Consider the following 26720-nt stretch of genomic DNA (forward strand, 5'->3'; position numbering starts at 1 on the left):
TCTACTTGATTTAACAATTGAGCCTCAAACTTGACTTGATCTAAAAAAGGGAGCAAAATCAACTTAAATCGAATTGATTTGAACGTGAAAATCAATGAATGTATTATGTTAAAAGCATAATAATTCCACTTTTTTCCTTACTGTGTTTTTAATAAAACAAACACAGACCAGTTGGTTGTGTGGACATCCAGCCGGACCGGTGTCAGTCGCATCACGGCCGTCATTGTGCTGAAAAAATAAAACTGTGCAACTAATTTTAAATCTCGTTCTCTTCCGTGCCTCATGTGAACTTCCCAAGTTGCATGCCATCTGTGGACTGAGACGCATGTCAGCGTTGTCAGTGGGATTGTGGGTATGCGGCGTGACTAATACAGACGTGTATCAGAGAAGCAGCCAGTTTGATATTACAGTCCTCTTCAGGGACAAAACTGATCCTTAGCTAAAAAACATTCATTAAAAGAAAAAAGACACGTTCGTGTCAATCTGTTAACTTCTACACTGATTAAAGGATGGGGATACATGAAAAATTATGCGCATATTAAACAGGTTAATTTTCCACAACATGCTTTTTTATTTTAAAATGGGGGAAATTTATTTTGATTTGACTCATCTTCAGTACTTGAAACGGCATCAATCAGTTTATCACTGATTGGGTGATATTCAAGACCCACAAATGTCAAGACAGCAATTAGTTAGCAGTTAGTAATTAGACATTTTCCCCAGGATATATAAAATATTCTGACCTTTTTAACACCTGTTGTACTGAGGCTCCAGCCACACTTCTGTGGATATTTCTTTGAACAGATATTTTTCTGTTTTTTAATAAATATCTTTGTCTGTTTTAACAGTCTGTTTTCTTCATAATCTTATAGTCACTCACTATCATTTTATACCTTTCTATGAACATTTTCTACCCTCAGTATCAACCATTTTCTTCTCAACCATGTTCAATGTTTAATTGCATTTAAACAACAACTACGTTTTACTTAAGCGTAAACAGTCCAAACAGTCGTGTTGCATTTCGTTCCACTTTTACGTCAGTAGCGTGAGACACGCGTCATAATTCTCCACCAGAAGGAGCCAAACGTAGTGACTCCGGACATAAACATTTGCTGAAGCGAGCAGTGCCGACACGTTGGATGCAGTCTTTGTCTTGGACTCCCGTAAACAGAGCGCTGTTGTGTGACGTCTAGCTTGTAGGACACAGACGTCTAACTGCGGTTGCATTTAATTTGGGTGAACAGCCATCCAAGAAAAATCGGATTTCAAAAAAAGCAAATCGGTATTGAGCATCAAAACCTGCAGGGTGAACATGGCCTTTAAGTCAACGGTTCAGGCAGGATGCTGATCATTTACACCTGATCTGTTAGACAGACGTCCCTGAAACATCTCTTATTAATGACAAAATCGATTTGCTTTTCTTTCTTTTTAGGTCAACAAGACAGAAGACAAGTCTCTGGAGGAACGGGGACGGATCATGATTTCCCTCAAGTACAACACCCAGAAGTCTTGCCTGGTCGTGGGCATCATACGCTGCGCTCACCTTGCTGCTATGGACGCCAACGGCTTCTCCGACCCCTACGTCAAAACGTCAGTGTTCAGACACCTGCACATCCCCTCAGACAGAAAACCGTTTCATGAAGCAAATTTCACAATATTTAAAAATCATCTGCAACTTCTCTAAATTAGATCTTAAAACGAGCCTTTTAAATGCATCTGTTCTGATGTTTTTGGGGCATATTCATACGCACTATGGATATAATTAGATTTACTTTATTACTTCTAGATGAATAAGCAGCACAGAATATCTTCCCGTTTCACATCTTTATGAGTAGCCAAGTTGTTTGTTTCCTGTTCCAATACATTTTCACTTGCTAACATTGCCTGCCCTTTAGTTTATATTAACATTGATAAATGTTTCCATCATGCTCTATCAGTAATACAAACCCCCCAAAATTGGAAAATGTCTGTTTTGCTTTTAATAAGACAACAGTCCAAAGCCCTTTTAATGTTTTAGATTTTTAATGATATACAGATCACATAAAAATTGTTTATTGTTGAGCAGGTAAACCTAAATCCTAAAAAAACGGGGAAAAATCACGATTAACTTTTACTTTATTTTTTTACCCCTCCAGGGGGTCTTTTGTGGGCTCTAGTGTCCCTTATATGACAGTAGGCTGACAGGAAACGGGGAAGACATGCGGCAAATATCATCGGGTCCGGGAGTCGAACCCGCGACGACCGTGTCGAGAACTCGAGGCCTCCAAACGTGGGTTGCGCTAACCACTACGCCACCACGGCACGCCCAAACTTTTACATTTTTAACTTAGTAAATTTTGTGGCCCGCCAGCAGTTTAAATTTGTAAGTTTGGACACCACTGCTTTATGGCATACATTTGGTGAAATTTGAATTTGTTAAACACAAAATTTGACTTCTGAAAATGACTTGAGAACATCTTTGTCCGGAAGATTTCTTGGCTTTTTAGAGGTTTCTTTTTTCATCAACAGCCAAAAATATAAATATCCAAACAGAGTTGTTAGCCTAAAATAACTTTGGCACATGAGGATTGACTTCCTTTCCTATCCAAACACTGGAAAGATATTTTTAGCTCGTGCAAGACAATGCAGAAGTGTCAAAACGGATTATCTGGCAGAGCTGATGTTGTAGCAAAAAAGATGTCGACAACCTGTGATTATCAGCAGCATGAAAGACAAGCGTGCGAAGAGGCCAGGCGAGGGGCTGCAATTTGAAGGAGAGTCCTATTTATCGCACCTGAACATTTTTCCCCGAGTCTTTCATCTGGCTGAGCAATGGAAGTGCAATTAATTTCTGACTCTTCTGTGCACACCCCGAGAACAAAAGCAGGACTTGTTTCAGAAGAGAAAGGCTGGCAAAACATTTTCCAACAGTCTGAGGTGGAGGGAATCTTCATAAAGCTTGAAGGACGCAGTGCAGAAAAACGAGGGATACAAAAGTTTTTGCACCTCTTAAGATTCTCAACGTTCAGTCATGTTACAACCTCAATCTACAAAGTGTTTTATTGTATTTTTACATTAAGAAAAGCACAAAAACTGACCTTGAAGATACTTATACATGTGCAGATGTAAGCAGGTCACCGTTCTGCATACTACACTGAGCGCTACTCTGTCAGGTAGTTCTTTTAGCTTTACAACATATTGTGATGTTATTCCCTCATGCTTTTAGGGCTAAAACGAGTAATCTAGTTAATCATGAAGAATCAATTTGAAATAATGGTCAACTAATTTAGTAATCGGATCTACAGACGCAAATGTGCTGAAAGAACAACACAGTCAGAGCAGTAATTAAGTCAAAACTGTATGAAAAATATATACATTTTGCATTTAAGGTGAAAAATCTTCTTTGTCTGTAAATATGTTTTACCCAAAATTCCTCAATAAGTGGCAGTTTCGCCTCACACGAGTCAAATTTGTAACAAACAAACAAAAAAATATATATTGTATTAAGCACCTTTTGTTGTCCAATTATTGATCAGTTTATCCAAAAATGAATCAGTAGATCAGCCCGGCAGTATACTGATGTAAAGCCAATGTAAGCAGAAAGGGCTGAGCTTTTCACATGTTCACGTTAGAAATATTTTTTTTTGCAAACGATCAAGTGTTCACTAAATGAATTCTGTTCCTCCTCAAAAACTTTTGTTATTTTATCAATGCATGTTTTGTACTTAATATAAAACTCATTGGCCCGTATCTAATGAAATACATATATAGGCCTATGATATATGGATACACTGTAAGCTTACAGTTTACATTAGTAGAATAGGGCACCAAAACTGGCTCCAGCCCAGAGGCCCAGATTCTTGTAAATCCGGCCGTGATTAAGGTACACACAGGATAGTGACATTTTTTAGCATCATAACTTCTGCTTGAAGATTGTTTCGCCTGGGGAGGTCACTGGTCCCATTACATGACAACAATTAAACTCACTGCAGTGTCCTCATCAATAGCAGCCTCAGCTCCCACTTCCCTCTGGGCGAAGTGGGTGAGCAATAACCCACTTAGCCTCCCTTAAAGACTCCCTGGTATCTGGGGAAATAACTGGGAGTCTGGGTCCAGTGAGCAGAGATTTTACTGCTGCTGAAACTCTGTAAACCTGAGACAATATTACCAGATATTCTTTATTAAAACGAACGGTTACTGAACAGCGTCCACCGGACAGATGCGTTCACAGACGCACCCGGGGCAACGGTGGTCACAAAGAATCTGCTTTCAGCTTTGACTCACCGACGGCCGTCAATGCAAACAGAGAATGAGGAACAAACACCCTGCTGCATGTTTTCAGGAGGTCAGCAACACCTCGATAATTACCAGGAATGTGAGGCGGAACGGTATCGCTTCTTGGTCATTACACACAACTGCTGCAGCTGCGTCGAGACAAGAAAGGAAGAAGGATTAGAAAGTCAGTCTCTGTTTCTGCAGATGGTTCTGTAATTAGTTATAATGTTTGTTTGTGCTGAGATTCCTCAGAATACTTTTCACAATTTCAGCGTGTGAGGTTCATGATTGGTGAGCAGAGTCGGGTAGTAACTAGTTACATTTACCTGAGTAACTTTTTTGGGGGAAAAAAATACTTTTAGGAGTTTATTGACTCCACCGTACATTTTAGTTTTACTTGAGTAACTTTATCATGAAGTATTGCCACTCTTAATTGAGTAAAGTTTCTGGATCCTCTATCCTCTGTGAGTAACTTCACAGAATGAAGAAGAAATATTTTTTAACCAAAATTGTTTAATCAACAGTTTTTCACCAAACTCAGACACACACCTGTAGTTTTGTTAAGGTTTTATAAGTTTTACAGTATTGAAAGAAATTGATTTGGAGAAATGGTATTTTGTAACCATGTTATTTATCTGAATTATTTTCATTTTGGTCTTTAAAATACCAAAATGTCCAAATATTTTCATATTTTCCATGAATATCTCTGTCATTCCATTAAAAATCATCCTTGTTTTAAAAGTCTGGCTGCTTCAGTGAACATGACCTGGAATGGTTCTATTTCAACTGTATTTAGTTATTTATTCTTTTATCGTTTTCAGTCTTTTTAATGCGCAGAAGAAAAGCACCTACTGCCCTTTGTGTCTATTGGGCTCAGCACTGCCCCCTATAAGTCTGGCATGGTACTTTCTGCCTCAACCTATCAATCAGAAACACATCAAACACATTTATTAGACATATTAGACTGTGGAATATCAGCTTTCAGCACATGTGTAATCAAATGTGCAGTGGTGGACACTGATAGCTAAAAAGTTAGTTAAGCTAATCCCAACGCATTATCCGCTAATGCTAAAACACTACACCAACACAGTGTTTATCAGAAGCTATTGGTAACACTAACTCCATATTGGATTATATATGTTCCCTTGAAAGACTCCAACCCTGAGCACTCATTTAATTTTGACATAAATTACATGTTCTTTAATGCCCTTCGATATTGTATTAATATCATATTGTTCTCTACTGTCTTTGGGTTTTACTTTGGTTCTGTTATTTTTTGTTTGAAATAAAGTTATTGGGGGGAGGGAGAGAGAAAGGGATTTGCTGTTGCCTAAGCAGTCTTCACCCACTTCAAAGTAAAAGCATAAAAATAAAATTACGTGTAACTAATGGAAGGATTCTTAACATTCTGTAACCGCTTCTAAAGAAGCGGTTACGTGTTTTACAGTCATCTGAAGTCATCTCGGTGGTTTCCAGGCAGCATAAAGTTCAACAGATGTTGAACTTTATCCAACTGAAAGTTCACACAAAACATCCAACTAATTTAGCGCTTTAGAATTTATCTGGAAAAAGTCATTTAGGAGAAGCTACAGGACATTAAACCATATATAATATCAGTGTAGATATATGCATATATTTGAGCCTGTTTGTATAATCATACAATAAATTGAAGCTTGTAAACCAAATTCTAGCTTTGAAAAGCCAGTGGGGTTGAATGTAGAGGACTTGCATGAATAAAACATCCAACTGCAGTAAAGAAAAAATAAACAAGTTTGACTTTGAATTTAAAAATAACTGTACATCATATTATATGAGAGATATATGTTTATTACTTATTTTATATCCTTTACAGTATTATTGTTGCATCCATGTCTATTGAAATCATTTATTGCTGTGAGATGATGCACGCTGTTCTCAGTAAACCCATCAGAAACACATAATAATAAACATTTACAGCTAAAACAGTCGTGTGTAAAATAAAATGTCCGTCCTGACTGAGATAAATGGTCTCTAACACCAGCCAGAGGCTCTTAAAGTCAGGCAATTAGGTGGTTTAGTGTGAATAATGTACTGTAATGTGGCTGACTCATTAAATGCAAGGTGTTACCGCAGCACCCCCTTGAGGGCAGAAGAATATAACAGTAACTTTGTAAAGCCAGGCTGGAGAAACAGAAGCAGATTAAACTTCCCTCTCCTCTGCAGGTACCTGAAGCCTGACGAGAACAAAAAGTCGAAGCACAAGACCGCCGTGAAGAAGAAGACCCTCAATCCTGAGTTCAACGAGGTAAAAACCACAACTTCCCCTAAAAAACCTGCAGTTGGGTTTCATTTATCTCTGTTTTTATGTTTTCAATTTAAAATAAAGGCTCGTCTGGGGATTTTCTTGCTCAGAAACCAAATCAGAAAAGAGGCACAGTTTGATGATGTTGTTGTTCATGTTTTCCTATTTCTTTTCTTCATCATCTTTGTGGTAAGAAAAACAAAACAATTTAAAAAATCTGAAACCTTGTCTTCCTAAATATTTTTATTAGAGCCACTGAAGCAGATTACAGCAAATGTACAATTCTTATTGATATTAAGTGTGCATATGCACACTTAATATCCACAACACTTGGGAATAAATCAGAAATATTTTGAGCCTCAGAAGTTCTGGTTCAGCAGGATATGAAAGGGAACATATTCAGCAAAATTTATATTTTGCATATTTTTATACTTCCATTTGGGTCTCAACTGTTTCTGAAAACAGCCTAAAAAAACACCCAGCCATAAATTCATGTTTTTGGTGTCTGAAAAATGAGCCGTTTTGAAAACCTCTGGAATCTAATGTCACAGATCAGTAGGCACTGGTCATTGCCTAGCTCAATTCCCAGCAACCCCAACGGAGTTCTGTCCGTTACCTAGCAACCCAAGTGGAGCTCCACCACGTTTGGTCAGCTGGTTTTACCGCAGTATGCGCTGTAGAATCACTGCTGGAAAAGATAAATGTTTTGTTGTTCACCTACCATCCAGAAATCACTTGCTGCATTCTTGTTAGTTGTGCAGGAAGCTCTAGTAATGCTTTTCAAAGATGTATGGCTGTGTAATTGCATGTCTGTTTGCAGCCATTTTCACATGTGAGTGTAAATGTTGAGTTGGGGGGTGTGGCCAGCAGCACATTATTTGGATATAAAGTGACAGAGGCCCTAAGACTGAAATCTCAATATCTAAGAATGATTTTATGCAAAAAATGTAAAGAACATGTTGTTTTGTAGGCCATAGACCTATCCTAACATGTACAAGGCAGCACAATAGGTCATTTTTGAAGATGTTTTCATGTTTTTGTATTTCCTCTGGATGTCAGGGTGTTTCAGTTTGGATGTATCCGGCCGTATAGAAATGGTCGAACCTTCCTGCAACCCAGCAGCTTGACATTTCCTCTGACATTTTTGGTGCCCGTATTCCTGCATCATCTCTCGGCCTTTCCGTCAGAGTCCAGCATCCTCCCCTGCATCAGAGCAATGATTAAGGTTGAGCAGAAACCTTAATGTGAACTCCAGGATGTTATCTTGTTGTTATGTAATGTTTGGACTAATTGACCATACCAAAATAATCACAGGAGACCTCCTACTGGTCATTTGAAGACAGATTTGCAAAGATTTACCTAAATAAATTGGATGAAACTGTTTTTGTGATATTTTAGAGCCTTTTCAAGAACAAACTATTTTTAGTTCAGTGTTATTCCCTGAATACAGTGAGGTGAGATACACGACTGGAGATAAGTAAAATCTTTACAAAAATGTCTGTACACATTAGGTAAGTCTAAGCTAACTTCTGTTGTTTTTCTTGCTTTGTTCCCTGCAGGAGTTCTGTTATGACATAAAATATGCAGACCTCACTAAGAAGACTTTGGAGGTCACAGTGTGGGACTATGACATAGGAAAATCAAACGATTTCATCGGTGAGTCTGAATCCATCAGCTCCAATTTTTGCTGTAGAAGACCAGGTTTAATAGGTGTGTTGGTATCCAGCAGCACATCATAGCTGCTGTCCAGCCAAGAGTCCATCTGTTCAGTTTCATTTCAACATCTCCACAAATAAACAAACTTTATCACCTTTAAATATAAACTTTTATAGACTTCCAGTGGTGGGATCCACTAACTAAGAAGTTAGCTGCATTAAGCCGAAAGCACTAATCATAAACACTAGCTCTGCAAACGCTAAATGCCTCACAAACATAGGCATAAGATAATGCTAAAATGCTAGCTTCAATTCAAATTATATTTGACCTTGAAACATTACAACGCTTTATCTCCAATTTAATTTTAGCATAATGTATTTGTTCTTTAATAATATAGGTTTGAAATAAAGTTATTGAGAAAAAAAGAGACAGAGAGGACATGAAGAGAGGAAACAGAACTGCTGTGTAGGCAGGCTTCACACACTTCAAAATAAGATCATGAATATAAACGTTTAACAGGAACTACTTGATGAATTCTTAAGTCGATAACCAAAACTTCAACATGGATGTCAAATTTTATTCAACAAAAACCTCACTAGTCCTTTACAATTTTATCCGAGAAACCTAATTAATAGGAAGCTAAGTGCGCTAAATATTTTCAAAGTTAGCAAAAATGCCCACACCTATTGAATAGTTACTTGTAAGTTAGTTTTGTCTTATTTCAAGTGTAGAAGACATTTGCATTAGGAATACTGAGTTGTATTTTTGCAGCGTGTGCTACGACTGAACTCAGTGGAAAGGCAAAATGAAAAAGTCCACAGAGATAGTTTGAAAGTTTCTTCTTCATCCATCCTGTCTGTGCGTCATCTTCTAGGTGGCGTGTCTCTGGGCATCAACGCGAACGGAGAGAGGCTCAAGCATTGGTTCGACTGCCTCAAAAACAAGGACAAAAAAATCGAACGCTGGCACACGCTGACCAATGAGTTACCCGGCTCAATGAATGACTGAAGGCCTGCACCCGGTCCGACCCCTCCGCCTGCATTTCCTCAGCTCTTCTCCGTTTTTCTCACGTCAGACATCCAACTCCTCTCTTTGGGAAAACATTTTCCTGTCAACAGGGCTCAAATTATGCTTTCCACATCTTGTGCATTTAGAAACACAACTTGCACGGCTGCTGATGTATTCTAGTTTCCCCGAGATACTGAGTCAACACGGAGAATGATGGCGGGGTTTGTGCTGTTGACTCGTAAGCTCTTCAGCTTTCTTGCATGATCAGTGAAGAAAAAAGAAGCAAATGCTCTCTGTTTGATGAGGCATTTTACAGCAGCTGAATAAATTTCCCCAAAACAAAAAGCAGGAGAGAAGCAAAACATGTGAAATAAAGCAGAAATGTAGGCGGGAACATGACTGAAAAACTAAGAGTAGCAAATATTTCCTAATGTGCATCGTATCAAACTAACATTTGCTTCTTTCTCACGTTTAGTGTTGTAAAGATGAACCTGTGTGGGAAGATGTTGCTGTTTAATATTATTGATTTAAGGTTTTACACAACAGACTGAGCAGTGGTGTCATTTGAACATTAACGATCCAATCTGACAGAATATTTAGGGTCAACATATGGAAATAAGATTTAACTTTATACTTAATAAACACTTTGGTTGACTAAAACCTCTGGCAGAAAATTAACGTCCTCTCCTTGACATGACAAAAGTTCATAATCTGTAGCTGCGTTTCCATTACACATATGCACAAAACTTCACAGATATTCTGCTAATGTTGAAAAAAGCTATTTTGCGATAGGGATTTTTCCATTAAATGAGAAATGCTATTAAAATCACGCATGAATAAGTTTGTTCACAAGATACGTCATTAAAAAAACCCCACCATCCTCGAAACCACTTCCTGTCATCTTCCTCATCATATTTTCTGACTAACATCCAGTTTTTGATCACGACTCATGATGCCAAAAAATTGTTTCCATTGCAGTTTTTTGCAAATTCACTAATTTTGATACAGCCAAAAAAACCACCTCATCCTTGCACAAAAACTTTTTTATCAAAAACATGCTTTTTTTTTTACAATTATTTAGCAAATGTATTTTCGGAATTACAATTTGTGCAATTATATGGTTAATTGAAATGCAGCAATTGACAACCTGCTAGGATTTTGCAATGAATCTTCAATCCAATTATTCATCTACAGAGCTGATAAATGTTGAAATAATCCAATTGTCCAGGTGAGAAAAGTATTCATCACTCCATTTTGAATCACTCTATATATGATTGTCTAGATTGATTTACCTACAAACCTGCCTCCAAATGGCTTCATTGTGTCAGAAAAGTGGTGAAATCTGCCCTTTAAGATTAAGGATAAAAACCACAGAGACGTCTAAGATCTATTGAGACACACAGAAGTTTAAACATTTACTATCACCAGGCTCAGAAAACAACCAAAAGCATCCTGAAGCTGTGGTTTGCTGTGCTCAGAGGCTCTAATCAGCAGCAGAGTGACATTCAGTGGGGACCTGGCTGGTGAAAATCACTTGTCGAACTCTCGATGCCGCCTGATTGGACAGCTCCAAATGTGCTTACAGTGTAGTGTTTACACTGTTGAAAATGGTTTTCTGCAACAGTGTGGAAAGGTGATAGGGTTTCTGTAAAGTTTTAAATAAGTCCTTAGAAACTCAAAAAAAAATACACCCAGATTTTTAGGTTTGAACTATTTCCACTTTTCATTCCTTCCTTTATTTTGGATATTTAAAATATCTTCCAGTTCAAGTGTTAAGTGTTTACAAAATTAAGGTTTATTGATATTTGAGAGGTCAAACTTGCATTTTAATGCCATTATTAAAGATCATTATTAATGAGATAAATGATACACAAGTATCATTTATCCCAATAATTACTGGGACAATTTATCATCCAGCAAAACTTATTATGATGACAGGCCTACAGGACACATTGTCTGCTGTTTGTAGCAACAAAGCTGTAATGCCGAGTCCAGGGAACTTGGCATGTTACGTAGGGATGTTAAAAGTCACTCACATATTTTTGATAATTTATTTTAAGTGTTGCATTGAAATTATTTAAGCCTGCAGAAACCCTGAGTGAACCCTGACATAAAAAAATTACAAGAAAGTATTATCAACACTCAAATCATGCATTGTTTACAGTGATGTGTTTATGCAAAGACAAAAACAATTTATGCAGAATTTGCAAAAAGATTGATGGGAAGAGTTTTTAACACACCTGCAGCCTGTGTTTGATCTCACATGTATCAGACAGAATGTACGTCTATGCTGTAACAACACTAAATCCCACCAAGTATTTTTGCTTAGTTTCTAGTACATTTTGTTAGTACACTTGAATTAACAAAAAATGAACTTCCAAGTAACTTTGCAGTAAGTTACAGAGCTTGTTTTAAAGCTATAGTATGTAACTTAAAAAAAGGGTTTTTTAAACGTATTTGTAAAAATTATTATGTTGCAACACTATTACAGAAGAGATTATCTGAAAAAAATCTACCTGCGCCCAGTGATTCAGTACTAACTGCAGAAATACACCACTCAGTCAGAAACAACCAATTAGAGCCAGGAGGAGGGTTTTAGCGCTGTCAATCACCCTCGTCTTTACCCTTCTACTTTGCTGCCTGGTACGCTACAGTTAGTTCACCACAAGATAACCTGCCACAAATTCAAAAACTACTTAACCTAGCCGCCTGTTTATCCACCATTTGCACTTCGAGCAGTATACACTAGCTTGATTGACAGCTCTGATACCCTCCTCATAGCTATCATTGGACGTTTTTCACTAGGAGCGGTGCATTTTTAAAAGTGCACAGGTTCCACTGGCAGATTGTTTATATCAAGACATTTTATATGTGAAATTATTTGCCAGTGGAGCTAGTACTTTTTCATCAATATTAAGGAATTATGTACTTAAAACAAGCTACTTTATCTTGCTGAAAAGTTACTTATAAGTTAATTTTATCTTATTTTCAGCATGCTAAAATGTTTGTACAAGAAACTAGATCAAAATAGTTGGTAAGGTTTGTGTTTTTTCAGTTCATAGCCCTAGTGCTTAGAAATGTTCATTTTGTGTTTACCGACCTGCTCCTATGTTTGAACAGAACTTAAATAATGAAGTTTTTAATGATCTTATGTGGAGGACTCAGTAGTTTGGGATGCATGTCATGTGTTTGTGATTTTTACCACTCTGAGTGCGACCTTTTCTGCATGGCCACACACTCGCCACACCACACGTCTTGTAAATTTCCCCTGCACGCTCGCTGTGAAACAGACTGGGAAAACCAAACCAAACAAAACAACAACAAAAAAGAAACAGTTCAACGATCAGAATTCCTGTCTGGCTCGTCATTTAGCTAACAGCTTCTTGTCCCTAAAAGTGATCGACTCTGTTTGTTTTTCAGGAGCGTCGGCGCGGCTGACGGTTTTAGCAATCGCATCATTTTATCTCACTGATTACAGTCGGTCGATAGCTATGAGCAGCACTGCTGTCCCTTTGTTTAATGATCCGACCACAGCTCTGTTGTTACTGTTTGAATTATTAGATCCCATCCATTTACTTTGATTTTTTTTTCTCCCTTATATCACCTTTATAGCAGCTGGGGACTAACATCTTTAATTCATCCCATCAGGCGTCGCGCCTCTGTTTTCCCTAAGTGTTAACAGCCTTTCCAGCCGCATTGATTTATGGCCATGAAACCTTGTTGGCATCTCAATATTCTCCTTGACACGGTGATCCCTCTTGCTCTCTGGTGAATACGTAATGAATACAACCGACACGTGGTTTTGGTTTTGTAACCCGTCTGCCTTTGTGTGCAAGCTCAATATTATGAAACAAACGGAAAAAAAAATATCTTAAATGCATGCGTATGTTCATGGTTTTGTCATGAGATGACTTTGCCTAATGTTTGATACTGTTTTCTGTATAAACAAGAAAATATTTGACTGTGGATGCTCTAAAATTACGCTAAGAGTCGGTTTTCTTCTGGACAACATTTTGTACCTTGGAACACATTGCCTGTTTGGCTGCTGTATTGACTATTTGAACGCGTGACTTGATGTGAATTAAAATCCCTCCTTTTGTTTGTTGTTCTATTTCCTTTTTAATACTCAGGCACTTGTTTGAATTTTTTCTGGTTTGTTGAATGTATGAATATAAATGCATTGTATCAAATTATATTTTAGTCCTTTGCCAGACGGAAAGCATTTTGTCTCTTCTTGTTTCTGTTGACAGTGTGGTTCTGGAGTTCGTCCATTTCCGTTTGTTCTGCTGTTGATTTTAATTAGAGGTCATCAAAGGTCAGCCAAGCTGATCTCTTGTGACCTCTGCAAACTTTTTTTAATTTTAAATTATAGAGGCACAAACGGAAATTTTGTCAGCACAAATGTAGCACAGTTGGTTGACACCATATTTTAGTTGATTTTCTATATGTGGACTGGTTGGTTGGTCTTTGGAAACATTGATTAATATTTTTAAAACAAAAAAAATGTTTGTTGCACAAACCAGCGCGATAGGGCAATTAGTTTGTCATTAAAAAAAACCCCAAAAAACTTGATTTAAAAAAAAAATCTTGATAATAACATAAACAAACAATTGCCATTTGTTGCACAAACATAGATTTCCATAATATGTTGATTTTGATAGTTTGATTTTCTTAAGGTTGATGACCTTTGGAAACATTTATTATAATCTTTACAATGAAAGCGGCACAGACAAAGATTTCTGCTGCACAAATGTTTGACACAAATTTAATTTCTGGTTAACTTCAGTGAAGTTGCTTCACTCGGGTAAACAACGCTAAAGATTTATAAACGATGAAGGAAAAAAAGGCAGTGGTAAGCAGGCCAGGCCAGTCGGTGGCGCTGTAACACTGCAACAGGACAACCCAGAAGAACAGAACAAGATCGGACGGCGCCATATTTGGAGAGAGAGAGCGAGAGCATCGTTTCAAGAAAGCCATGGCAAATATGAAACCGGCGTTTTGAAAGTTGTTTGCTGTTGCTAACTTAGCGAGTTTATCACTACACCTGGCGGCCTTAATTTTTATTTATTTATTTTCAAAGGTACTAGGAAAATCTAGCGACTTCTTTTTGTGTTATTGGAGACTTTGGCAACAGCACGAAACGTTCTGCAGTAACTGTCCTTCCCGACTGAGAATCAAGTTCTGACTGATCCACAGTAAGTACAAACATAAATACTTAAATACACTTTTAGTTTTCCCTTAAGAGTTTGTTTATTTATGTTGTGCAAAGTTCCTGAGTGTGAGTGCTAATCTTTTTCATGTTTTCATGGTTGGTTCATGTTAGCATTACGCTCCAAAATCGCTGAAGCTAATATATGGTTAGCTTCTGTCTGCCCTGTTTAAACGCAACTTCATGTGTTCATCTGATGAATGTGAAACCTCAAATAATTAGGAACCTTTAGTGTTGAACTAACCATGGCTGCAAACGTCTCCAATGTACACCTAAATGGACTTTAAATTGAAGGAACAATATGCTAAACAATATATTCTTTGACATTTTGAGAATAGAAAACACATTTTTTCCCCCCTCTTTTACAAAAGTGAAAATAAATTGCAAGGGACAACTCAAATGTTGAGAAATATTCCAGAAATCTTCTAGAAAAGAATGTTATTTGAGTTTGAAAAGTAAAAAAAAACTTGTCAAAAAAAATCTGAAATTTTGAGAATTACCTCAGACATTTTCTAGAAAAAATAAAGACATTTCTGTGCTCCCTTGAAAATTTAAAAAATTGTTTGGAAACTTTTGAGATTTCTGCTTTTTTTCCTAGAAAATTTCTGAGTTTTTTGTTTTATCATATTTTTGGCTATTCAAACTCAGAAATTTTCACGTTTTTTTATAGAATTTTTCTGAGATTAATCTCAAATTTTAATATTTTCCAGCAAATTTTTAACATTTCAAGCTCAGAAAAATTTCTGATATTAATTTCAGAATTTCTGAGTTTTTTCATGGAAATTAACTTTTTATCTGCAATATATACATATATCTTAATACATTGTCTTAAAAGCCTTTCAAACCGCCTTGAAGAAAAAAAAATCTTTTTCAAGAAGTGCAGTACTTGGGGAAAAAGAGCATTAACTGAGCATTATTTCACAGCTCACAAAATATTCTTTCATTTTATGACATAAAACCTCCAAAAGAAATTAAATAAATCACTGGAGGAAAATAAACAGAATTCAGGTGATTCGTAGTTGTTTGGAGTTTCGTTTGCAATCAGCTTGAATGTTTTGTAGAAATGTGTTTGTAAGTTATTCCTGTAGACGGAGGTGTCTGATGGGCTTTAATTTCTGTATTTCATCAGACTCCATGCAAATAGAGCACGCTAACAGCAGGCGGTTCCTGCAGCCTCGTGGATGCCAGTGTTGTGTGTTTGGACTGCAGACCAACAGGAGCTGCTTCACTGCTGCGCTCCATGTTAATAACAGATCAGCTCATCACGCAAGGCTTTACCTGGAAGTTAACAGCTCGAAGGAGCACAACAGAATCACATTTTCTAGAGGTTTTATCTCGTGTCGAGTTCCTTATATAAAAGCAGAAACAAATGGAGTGCTGCTAATACTGCTGTGCTCATTGTTGTGTCGAGGAGTCTGTCTTGTACCCAAAAAAGTGATGAAGTTGCAAATTTCAGCAACATCTGCCATGTTTCTTTTTTTTTTTTTCACATCAGCATTGCAGAATAGACGTCTTAATCTCATGCAAACTAACACAAAGAACACAGAACCTTCTAAACAACCAAGAAGTGCTCAGTCCTACAACATTTTGTTAATTTGTCTTGGCCAAAGAAAATCTCCACAAACCTTCAAATTGGTATTTTCCGGATTAGGATTCTGGAGTCATCAGCTTTGCAAACTAAAAAGTTTAAATTGTAGCTACGATATCGTAAATCCTGGTTTCTGTGGGTATTGTAATTTTAAACAAAACACAACAGTAAAATAATGCCATATAAATATTTAACATTGAGAAATATACAAACTTTGTTGCAGCTGAAAAACCACCTCAGCCAAGCGCAAAGACTGGTTTTTAAACTGGTTTTTCAAAATTGGCATGTTTCCATTATGCAAATTTATTTAATTCTATTTTGCGCAATTATATGGTGAATGGAAATGCAGTCATTGTTGTTCTAAATGAATATCTTGTGTGTTTCTGTTGTTTCTTGGTTTTTTTCTCTTTTTCTACTGGTGTAAGAGCGGATTTTCTTTTTACACCTCCATGTCCATTTTATTTGAAATAAACCCAAAGCAATTTCTAATAATGGTATTACCACGAAAGCTTTAATACTCCGCTTGTGAAAACAAATCTGTTGAGCTTGGCAATCATAGCAATTTCTATTGCTACTCTGACAGAACATGTTACAAAATAAGCAAAAAACAAAACTAATGTTGAGACCGAAGTCAAGCTGTGCACGTTAGATTTTTTTTTTTTTTTTTTTTTTTGCTGGAACATGAACTGAAATAATAGACGATGGCCATTTTTTTCACTGTCAGGCGACAGACTTTCAACATATTTCCACAGCATATAAAAGTTTGTGATTTATGTGTTTGAAAGCAACCAAAAATGAAGAAATTTGTGCTTTCATCTGTCTAACGGATGGAAAATACATAGGATGATGGAGCGAATGCCTCTGGAGGTTCATCGGGTCCTGCAGCCAAACTCTCTGCAGGTAATGAAGAAAAAGAAAACATTACTGCCTGTCAGAAGAGGGATGCAGTAATAGAAACAAGGCAATAAAAACAAAACACAAATATAAGATTAATAGGTTCCCTTTTTCTCAGGTTTTATTGGTAATATGTCAGAAACGGTTCCCACATGTTAGTAACTGCTTTTACTCTGTCTTGTGATTTTTGCTTTATTAAAAAATAGACCACTGGCAGTGAATATCATGTCACAATATGGAAGCCCTGAAACACGTCGCAATTTGCTTTCCAATTGAGTTTAAGTTGTTCTCATTTCAGTTAAGGACATTATATCTTTGTTGATCTCATATGTCTATTTATTCAATAATCTAAAACCAAAAAATCATTTTTGAATCAAAAATGTTGCCTATTTTGATAATTTAATTACAGACCCTCCAATTAGCTCAATTAAGAATTTTAATCGAATCCCACCACTAATGATTTACCAACTGCAAAGGAAAAGATTTAATTATTGAGTCTAATTTGCCTATTAAATAATAAAGATGTGTAGTTTGAAAATGTGCTAATCTTGTTGGTTGTGCAGGAGGCTCCACTTCTGCTTTTCAAAGACGCAAGGCCCTAAAATAGCCCTAAAGTCTTATTATTTGCAAATGTTTTCGGGCAGATTTTGTACAGACCATAGAACTAACCTAACCTGGTCAGGGAAGCATAATAGGTCGCCTTAAATGTTACTGATATTACATTTTATGCATCTTTGATGCATTCAGATTATAATTGTAAATATCAGCTGTTAATGGAAGCTCTTATAGCCTGTTTAGCAAGCGGGTCTCTGCCCACTCGACCATCAGAATCTTGTTTGCATAGATCTGTGTTTTGTTCTGTCATGGTGGGCGGTTCCTCTAAGACGAGGTCCGAGTTCTGCCAGAAGCTTGATTGTTCTCGGGATTTGATCTGAGTCACAAGGAAAAGATTACAGCTTAACTCAGTTCCCCTTTTTTTACATAAACAGGAATGCTGGCTGAAACCAAGGCAAGCCGCAGAAAACCTGCAATCCGGCTGCACAACTTTCTCTCCTTTATTTTAATTACAATCCAAATGTCAAAGCCAGAGATTAATTTCATTTAATTCATGCCTGAAGCCTGCAGCTTGTGTAATCCTTCAGCAAAGGTTGAATATGTGAAGCACCTGATGTTTTTGTTTTTTAGAAAATGTCTGATTCATTCGTCCAGGTGGACTCAGGGATTCACTACTCGCTTATGAGAGCAGGCTCAAAACAAACAAACATGTTAATTAGGAGCTACAGTCAGGAGTCTGCACCAGTAAAAACAGTTTGAAATGCTGCTAAGAGGAAATAAGACAACACACCTATTATTTACAACCTCTTAGTAAACAGGAGCATGTGTTTATTGCATTTATTAACATGTTTTGTTGTTTAATTATTATTTGAGAGGAACATGTAAGGAAACAAAAACAGATTTCTCAAATTCAGTTTCAATTCAAGTCAAGTTGAAAACTGATTTTGGGAAATAATGATCTAGCTGCCTGCTATCAGATTATGGTATAAATAATGCAATAATGGACTCATTTCTCTGAGTTTTTGAACATTTGTTTCACTACATTTCTTGATGACAACACATGTGTAAGGAAAAGGAAAAATAAAAAATATATACGTTTCTTGAGGAAAACACCGGCTCCTCTGCCTTGCAGAAGTAGAGCAAACCCTGGCAAGCAAACCGTGCTATAATGGCAGAAGCAGTGGGACTCGTTACCCGAGACGTTTTTCAGTCACTACTTTGACGGCGGACAAGAAAATTCTCCATCAATTTCTACATCAGGTCTGTAATTTGCGGGAAACAACAGAGAAATCAACAATAAAGCCCAAGAGGAAAAATGACGAGGGACACAAGGGCTCCTTGGATGTACGTGCAAAAGCTGTGCCCGCCTTTGCTCCGACCCACTCCCAGATTGCAAACAGAGGAGTTCAAGCAAAGTCAAATCTCCACACAAACATGGAGGTCCGAGGAAAGACAGACATCCAAGCGACCAACCTCCACTGGTTGCATGGAGGGCCTTCATGTTGGCGTTGGTGTGAAGGCCAATCTATGCCCGGCTCGACCTTTACGCCGACCCACACCCAGGTGGCACTAACCTAGGTCACTATCCAAACCCAGGTTCTGCTAACACTGGGCATTATGGAAATTCGAGGCTTTACACAAGTTTGGGAGATAAAACCCAACAGCCTCAACGCAAATGCAATTCCTGAACTCCAAAATCAATGAAAACACAAGATCAGTTTCAGAGTTCAAAACAGCATAAGAAACATTATTAAAACTTTCCTATATAAAAGCTGAAGCATGTAAATTTCTCAAAGATTAATTGATCTCTCTAAATTGTCGTAAGGTGTGAATGTGCGCGCGCAAGGATAAGCATGTTAGATGATGGATGGATGAATATTTGTTAAAAGTGTAGTAGAATATGAAACAGAGAATCTGTTAAAATCCCTCTGGCTCTGCTGCTGTCCAGAAACACCCAATCAGAACCAAAAGGCAAACTTTTGGTTCTGATTGGCTTCTGATGCGTTGAAAGTGTCTCAGCACATTCAACGCATTAGACTACTAATGTACTGCAGCTATGCAATTGGCAGAAAAACAACCTAACATTATTTCATCATTATTTATAGAATGATCTAGAAAACAAAATGCTATACAGATTTGTCAAAACTATTTTGACTCAAATTAGTCTATTCCTAACCCTATCATTAACTAAAACTTAATTTACACCTTACCTCTAAACGTTACCCCTAACCTAAAGCAATGAGTCCATCATATTAGGCCTGGGCGTTGGTCCTAATATGATGGACCTAATATGACATTGGACTTAATGGTGTGTTCACACCAAACGCGTTTTGATCTGGTTTACATTCAAAGTCTATGTGGAGGCGCTTCTAGTGCGGTGCTATTTGATTTTGGAGCGTTTGACACATCTAGCGTGTTCAACACTCCACAAAGACTTTGAATGTAAACCAGACTCGCCTGACGCTCAAAATGTGTTTGGTGTGAATGCACTATTAGAATGTTTAGTTCCTATGGTAACAATGACATCAGCAGTGATGACGTCACTCTTTGATACATCAAAGTAATCTCTGTCAGACTGTTTTTTTTGTTTTTCTTCAGACCTGCTCCATAGGTCTGAAAGACTTTTCAATATCAAAATGATAATTTGAAAATGAAAAGCTAACTATATCAGCATACTTCCAAATATAACTTTAAATTGATTCTGTTCCAGGATATAGATATATCCAAAATTGTAAAGAAATGTGCTCATAAAGAATTACTTTTGTAAGGAGGCACTTAAAAGCATGACTTATTTTTTTGTCAAATAAATATAAAGTAAACATAGTAGAGTAAACTACCTTAGCCCAGGTTCAATTTAATTTTGAGTCTAAATTTGCTCTTCCTGCAGGCTGCAATTTCAGCTTTACTTCTAACCTCGCAGTATTTTGAATGTTTTTCAGTTATGACGTTCTGAGTGAACAACCTAAAATTGAACCCCAAATGTTCAAGTTGTGTTTTTTTTTTTCTTTTAAAGAACAGAGCCTGCTGACCTAATAGTACTTCAAAGTCCATGGGCATTGAAAGTAACTTGGTTTGATTTTCTCTTTATTAAATGGGCTTTTAAAACAAGAATAAACAGGTCAGTTTGGCATTTTACTGATTTGTGATTTGATTTTGTGACGTGTCAGAGAATCGTTCTATGATTGGTCAGAAAATTTAAGTGTTTATGACACGAGGAAATGTTGCATTGGGAAGCCCCTGAAAGGACTTTCTTGTAGTTCCTCTCTTTAAGTCTTGGGAAGTATAAAACATTCTGAAGAAACCCAGAAAGAACATTGTATTTAACAAAGTATAATTAATTTCTCTGCATATTAAAGCTCACACTATGATAATAATTTGATTTTTTTTTTTTTTAAATATCTGCCTGCACTAGCTTAATTTTTTCATTCATGCTCAGTATTTTCTGTGGAGGGAGGAAGGTTGGAATAGTTCATCCCAATACCTCAGCAAAGACCGCCTGTGTCACCATGGTGACACTACCGGCATGAACACAAACCCTTTGAAGTTTGAGCCGCTAACTGAAACATACGTTCTGCAGGAGACGTCCACTCAAAAAATAATAAATTCTGGAGTTGTACCACTATTATCTAATAAAGAGCTTCAGCTCACTCATAAACTATCCCCGTTTCAGACAAGTCCTGTGTGATGCTAACCAACCAACCAATCAGCAGAAGCTGAAGCCTGACAGCACCGCCCCTCATTTACATTTTACTTTTTTTAATGACAACGCTGCAATGCAAAGACGCATGTTTATAGGGAAAATGAAAAAGAAAATATCTACATCTCTTGACAAAAACACTTGTAAGGAAAAGAAAAATTTGTATACATTTTTAGATGACAGCGCATGTATAAAGGAAAGGACAAACAAAATATATATTTATGCTTTTATTTTTTATTATGCCAGTTTTGCTCCTTCATAGTCCGTGAGATTCTGATTACTAATAAATTTCCACACAACCCCATGACTGATATAATAAACGTAATCTATCGATAAGAGTCCACCAGTGGGTCAGAGTGCATGTTGTGAATGATCAATCGGTTCATTACTAAAACAAAAGATAATTTTACTATTAATTAAACTAAAACTAGAAATAAATTATTTAGTTAACCCGGGGTTTTCAGGGTCTTCGACATTGGCTTGTTTCCATTGAGCAAATTTATTTTTGTAATTCTCTGTTGCTCAGTTTTATGGTAAATAGAAACTCGGCTAAGGCTTTGTGTAAAAGGGGCCTAATGCTTGTATGGATATTCTGTAGAAAGCCATTGTCTAACTTCCTCCAGAATGCAACACCCCAGTTTTACATCCTACTCTAATTGTTTTTCAGCTCCTGCTCTAATTTTATTTCACCTATGATGCCCAATTATTACAGTGCTGGTCAGAGATGAAGCTTCATGGTTACAGTGAGAAAAAAAACACTTTTTTACTGTTATCATTTCTATGTTCTCTCTTCATTTGATGAACTTTAAAGTTTTACTGAATCAGCTTCTTGGAACAGCACTGAACTCAGTCCATAAAGCCTCACCTGGTTTTCAGTAGAAATGAGTATCTAATAGTCATAGCTATAGATTCACAAATCTTTTCTGTTTCTGCCTTTTTGTCCCACAAAAATATTTTTTCCATGAAGATTTCATTCAATAAGCAAAAGAAAATAAACAAAACTAGACAGACTAGTCTGCTACCTTTGTCAGTTTTTATATTCTTGACTTTGTTTCTTTGTGAAGCTCTTTGTGATTTTAATGTCTGTGATAGGTGCTATATAAATACATTTTTTTACTTGGTAGAAAAACTATTCCAGCGAACCTGTTATCATGTAAATAAATAAATAAATAACTGTCCCCTCAACTTAATACCTGGTTGCACTGTTCTTGGTGGTAACAGCTAGCAGCAAATGTTTGGATTAGCCAACCATGAGTCTGTACATTAGGGGAGGTGTTTTTTTCCCTCCACATTTATGAGTAAAAGATTATGCCAAAGCATCTGTCAGATTTTAATTTGGACTTTGACTAGGCCCATCCAAAACTGTTCTCTTTTTTTGTTTCTCTGCCAGGTCGACTTGTAGATGTTTTTGGATCATTAGCTAAATTTCCATGAACCACATATTTATGCAATTTGACATTTTCAAAATAAATTTGCTTATTGGAAACAAGCCAAAAAAAAGAAACTAGGATAGACGCCAGGATAAGGTGACTGAGGTTTTTTGGCTGTATCAAAATTAGTTTATTTCACAAAACTCCAATGGAAACACTTTTTCTGCATCACACGAGTCACGTGACCAGTATTCTGATTTTACTACTGGCACGAACAATAAAGAAGAAAAAGTATGAGGATGATGGCATGGCATGTTTTTTTTTTTTGTGACTTATTGAATCAACAAACTTAGTTGTGTGATTTTCTAATTTAGTGGGAACACTGTAATTGCAAAATTGTGTTTTTTTGACATTGCTGGATCATTGACAAAGTTTTGTCACATTTGTAATGGAATTGCTGTGACATTCTAACAGCATCGTTAGCCTCAGGTTAATGTTCTTTATTTTGCCGACTGTCTGTGTAACCGTGCAAGCCATATTTGTGTCTTGGAGCCCAAATGATTTCCAATGATCTTGTGGAGTCGTTCCTCTGTAATCTGTCTCTTTCCTCTCTTCTAACCCGTCTGTGCCGTCGGCATCGTTTGTCTGTCCGCTGGGGCCCACAGAGCTGCTCAGAAGTGATGCATGAAACACTTGGGGCTTTTTTAGACTTGACCGTCACATCTCATCTGATGCAACCTTGGCTGGCGGGCAAACAATCTGGATTTTTATTTGTCCTCCATTCTGTTGCAGCCTTCTGGTAGATTTGTCTTTTGGCATTGACGTTTAAAAGTTAAGGAGGTTTTTATGCTCATTACCACTTCTTTAAAACTGTAAGCTTTGAATTCTCATTTATTCCACAGTTTAATGCAGTGTCTGAGTGAACAAAGACAACATTAAAACTGCAGTGTAACCTTTATAAAAAATCTGGATTTTTTTTAACACATTTGTTAAAATTGTCCCTAAAATGTCATAGTATGTATGAGATAACATACTATCTCATAACATACTGTTATGAGATAGTCTGAAGAAATGCAACGCTCCTGGTCAAAAACAACCAATCAGAGCCGAAAGGAGGATCTTAGTGCTGTCAATCATGCTTTAGTATGTGCTGCTAAATGTGTTAATGGCAGAGAAACAACTTACAGTTGCAGGAAAACTGTTTTTCCGCCATCAGTGGTTAACATGCTAACTATCCTAGCATTTGTGACGGACTCCTATGTGGTGAACTAGGGGGGAGTGTGAGCAGTGTGTATGCAAGCATGATTGAGAGCGCTAAGATCCTCCTCTTGGCTCGGATTGTTTTTCTGACCAAGAAGTGTATTTCTGTAATTAGCACTGGGAGCAGCAGGAGTTGTCTGATTTAAAAGTTCAAAAAATAGTACTAAAACTTGGAGAGACATTTTTGAAAATATTGAACACTTGATAAAGAGATAGATGGCTTTATCTACAACATAAAAGATATGAACAATAACTATTTATTTTAATAGACAAAAATAACTGGATGAATCCAGCTAAATAAATTACAAAAACTAAAAATAGCAAATAATCATATATCAGACATTATTTATATATTACAAAGTATATTACAGGGCCACTGAAAAAACAAAAAATTTGAATTCTGGCTTTTCTCTCAGAATTCTGAGAAAAAAACATAATTCTTTTTTTTTTCCAGTGGCCCTAATCAGTTTCCATAATATGTGCCTCTGTCCAGTGCATACAGATACATTTACATGCACTGTATGATTTAATCTTTTCTCTAAGGGAGCATGAAGAAGGAAACAGCTTTGTGTTCCTGACATCGGCCCATATGAAAGCCAGAGGTGCTCATTCATCAACTGGTACTGTGAATATTTCCACCCCTGCAATGTTTAATTATTAATGTTATGGCTCATGTTGCAAGGACAGCTGTGGCTTCGAACGCAAAACAGAATCAAGGGAAACTTTTCACAGCCTTCATTCAGGTAGACCAGAGTTATTCATATAGAAATATATGAACCTTCATCATGTATTTTTAGAAGCTATGCAGGCTGTCATCTCCTCAGACTGTGGAAAGTAATATGAATTATTATCTCGTGAAAAGTCTGCAGGCTTAGTGCAGGTTTAAAACGGGGTATTGGGGTGTGGAGCGTGTGTGCTGTGATCCCTGGTACCGGTGCGATTCATCAAACTGTAACAGACTACAAAAGACAATGAGTTCTTGCCGAACCGGGGGCAGCCAGAATGTCAAGGAACGAGCTTTGTGATCAATTTGCAGCGAGTTAATAAAAGGAAATGGAAAGGAAGACAAGTGGAGGGTAACATTTGGTCTGCTGAACTCCGGATGTGTGTTAAAACTAAACCCAACTGACTTATTGGAGAGAAAACTGACGACAACTTTCAGATGGTCCCATCAATGCGGTTTTTCCACTAAATAGGAAATGCAATTAAAATCACATGTAAATAAGTTTGTTCATGCGATACATCATTAAAAAATATGCCCCGCCATCGTCCTCCAACTGCCTCCTGTTGTCGTCTTCGTCGTGGTTTGCGCCAGTGAAAACATCCGGCTGTTGATCATTAAATGTTGGCAGGTTTGTAGATGTGAGCTATAATAACTGATTTTGACTTTGTTTAATTTTGTAGTTAATATTCAGTTTTAATAACTAGATATTTTTTTATTTGTACCAGATATTTATTACAAACTTATTTAAGGGATTTTAAACATCTTGATGTTTAATACATACATCATTTAATACATCTTGATTCAATAAATTATTTATTGAATTGACAGTTTTCTAATTCAAATATTCTCTCCAGATGTGAGGTTCTGAATGTTCTTCCAATCAAATTAAGCCGTACTGTTGGAACCAATTGAACAATTTGACTGCAGTAGCCACGGTTCAAACCACAGAGGGCAGCACTGAGATGGTTTCAGACAAACTATTGCAGAATTGAACACAGATGTACGTGAAAATAATCACAATTTGCACAGAAGCATAAGGATAGAACCTTTAAGGATTCATTTATACAGTTTGTCAGCAAAAAAATGAATTGGGGTTTGGTTACTCTTTAAAGTTTGTTTCAATAACAGTGGACTAGCCAACTGTGATTTACCTCCGTTGATATTTGCCTTTTAATATTTTTATTTCTACACACAATCACTCTGATTTACAGAGAAAAATAATATTTTCTGAATATTGAGCACATCTAAAACTCATGAATGAATGCTTCCTGATTACGTCAGCCTATTAATATTTGAAATGTTTCTCTAGAAGTTGTAAATATTTATTTGTTTTCCACTCATCTGCTTTCAAGCATCTGAAAATCAGCAGCAAAAGAGCCGCTTGTCACAAAAAGTTTATTTTTCCTCCTCATGTTAACAAACGACACTGCGGACCGAATTATCTCCCTGTTGTGATGGCGCTGCTCCCGCTCTTGTTTGTCTAATGATTAGCTTGTTGTTTGCCGTTACGACTAATTGTTCTTTCCAATTAGAGCCCTGGCGGGAAAGGCTGTGAGCTAAAAGAAAATAAACATAATTCTTCTTGAAAGAAAGACGGGAGAGTTTACTTGTTGGGCGGTTGCTTCAACAACAGTTGAGAGGTTTAAATCATTAAGAGAAACATTTTTGATGTTTTAAAGCTGAAACCAGAGATGCTTGAATTGATCTCAAGGAATTTGAGAAAAAGGATTCAGAAATGACTCTGCAGCATCCATCCCTATGTCTCTCCATCCACCGTGATTAAAATTTGTATAGATGCATACATAGTATGTCCTCCTACCTGCAGATGCAACAATTCACTTCAGTTTATTTCAAAGTGCTAATTCACAGCAAAACTCAAAGTACTTTACATGACAAATTAGTTTTTATATATTTTAATATATTGCCTCTGTGTGATTTTGGCCATTTTAGGTGGGGAAATGTAAAATGTTCAAATTCACTTTGTATTATTTATTAACATTAATTGAAGTGCTCAAGTCCAAGGGTGTCAGAAAAGTTGCCTGAGGGTGCACCTTTTTTTTTCTACATTCATTTGAATAATTAAGTGTGTACATGTAAGTGTGTCAATCATAAAGACAAATTTAAATTAAATCAGATAATCCCTATTTAATCCAGGTTATAATGTAGTGCAGACAAATTGTATTGATCAACTATTGGATCAATTATTAGTAGAAAGGAAAAACTT

General features: G+C 36.8%; 1 protein-coding gene across 1 annotated transcript in view; it reads left to right on the forward strand.

Moving 5' to 3' along the window:
* doc2b (double C2-like domains, beta) overlaps positions 1–13304 on the forward strand; it is a 133733-nt gene extending 120429 nt beyond the window's left edge. The window contains exons 6-9 of the mRNA XM_032577236.1: positions 1433–1590; positions 6457–6538; positions 8095–8191; positions 9066–13304. Coding sequence (XP_032433127.1) covers positions 1433–1590; positions 6457–6538; positions 8095–8191; positions 9066–9199 — 471 coding nt within the window. The 3' untranslated portion in view covers positions 9200–13304. The remainder of the gene's footprint in view (positions 1–1432; positions 1591–6456; positions 6539–8094; positions 8192–9065) is intronic.
* Positions 13305–26720: the final 13416 nt, after the last annotated feature.

This window comes from Xiphophorus hellerii, chromosome 11 (genome assembly GCF_003331165.1).
Source record: "Xiphophorus hellerii strain 12219 chromosome 11, Xiphophorus_hellerii-4.1, whole genome shotgun sequence".
Taxonomy (NCBI): Eukaryota; Metazoa; Chordata; class Actinopteri; order Cyprinodontiformes; family Poeciliidae; genus Xiphophorus; species Xiphophorus hellerii.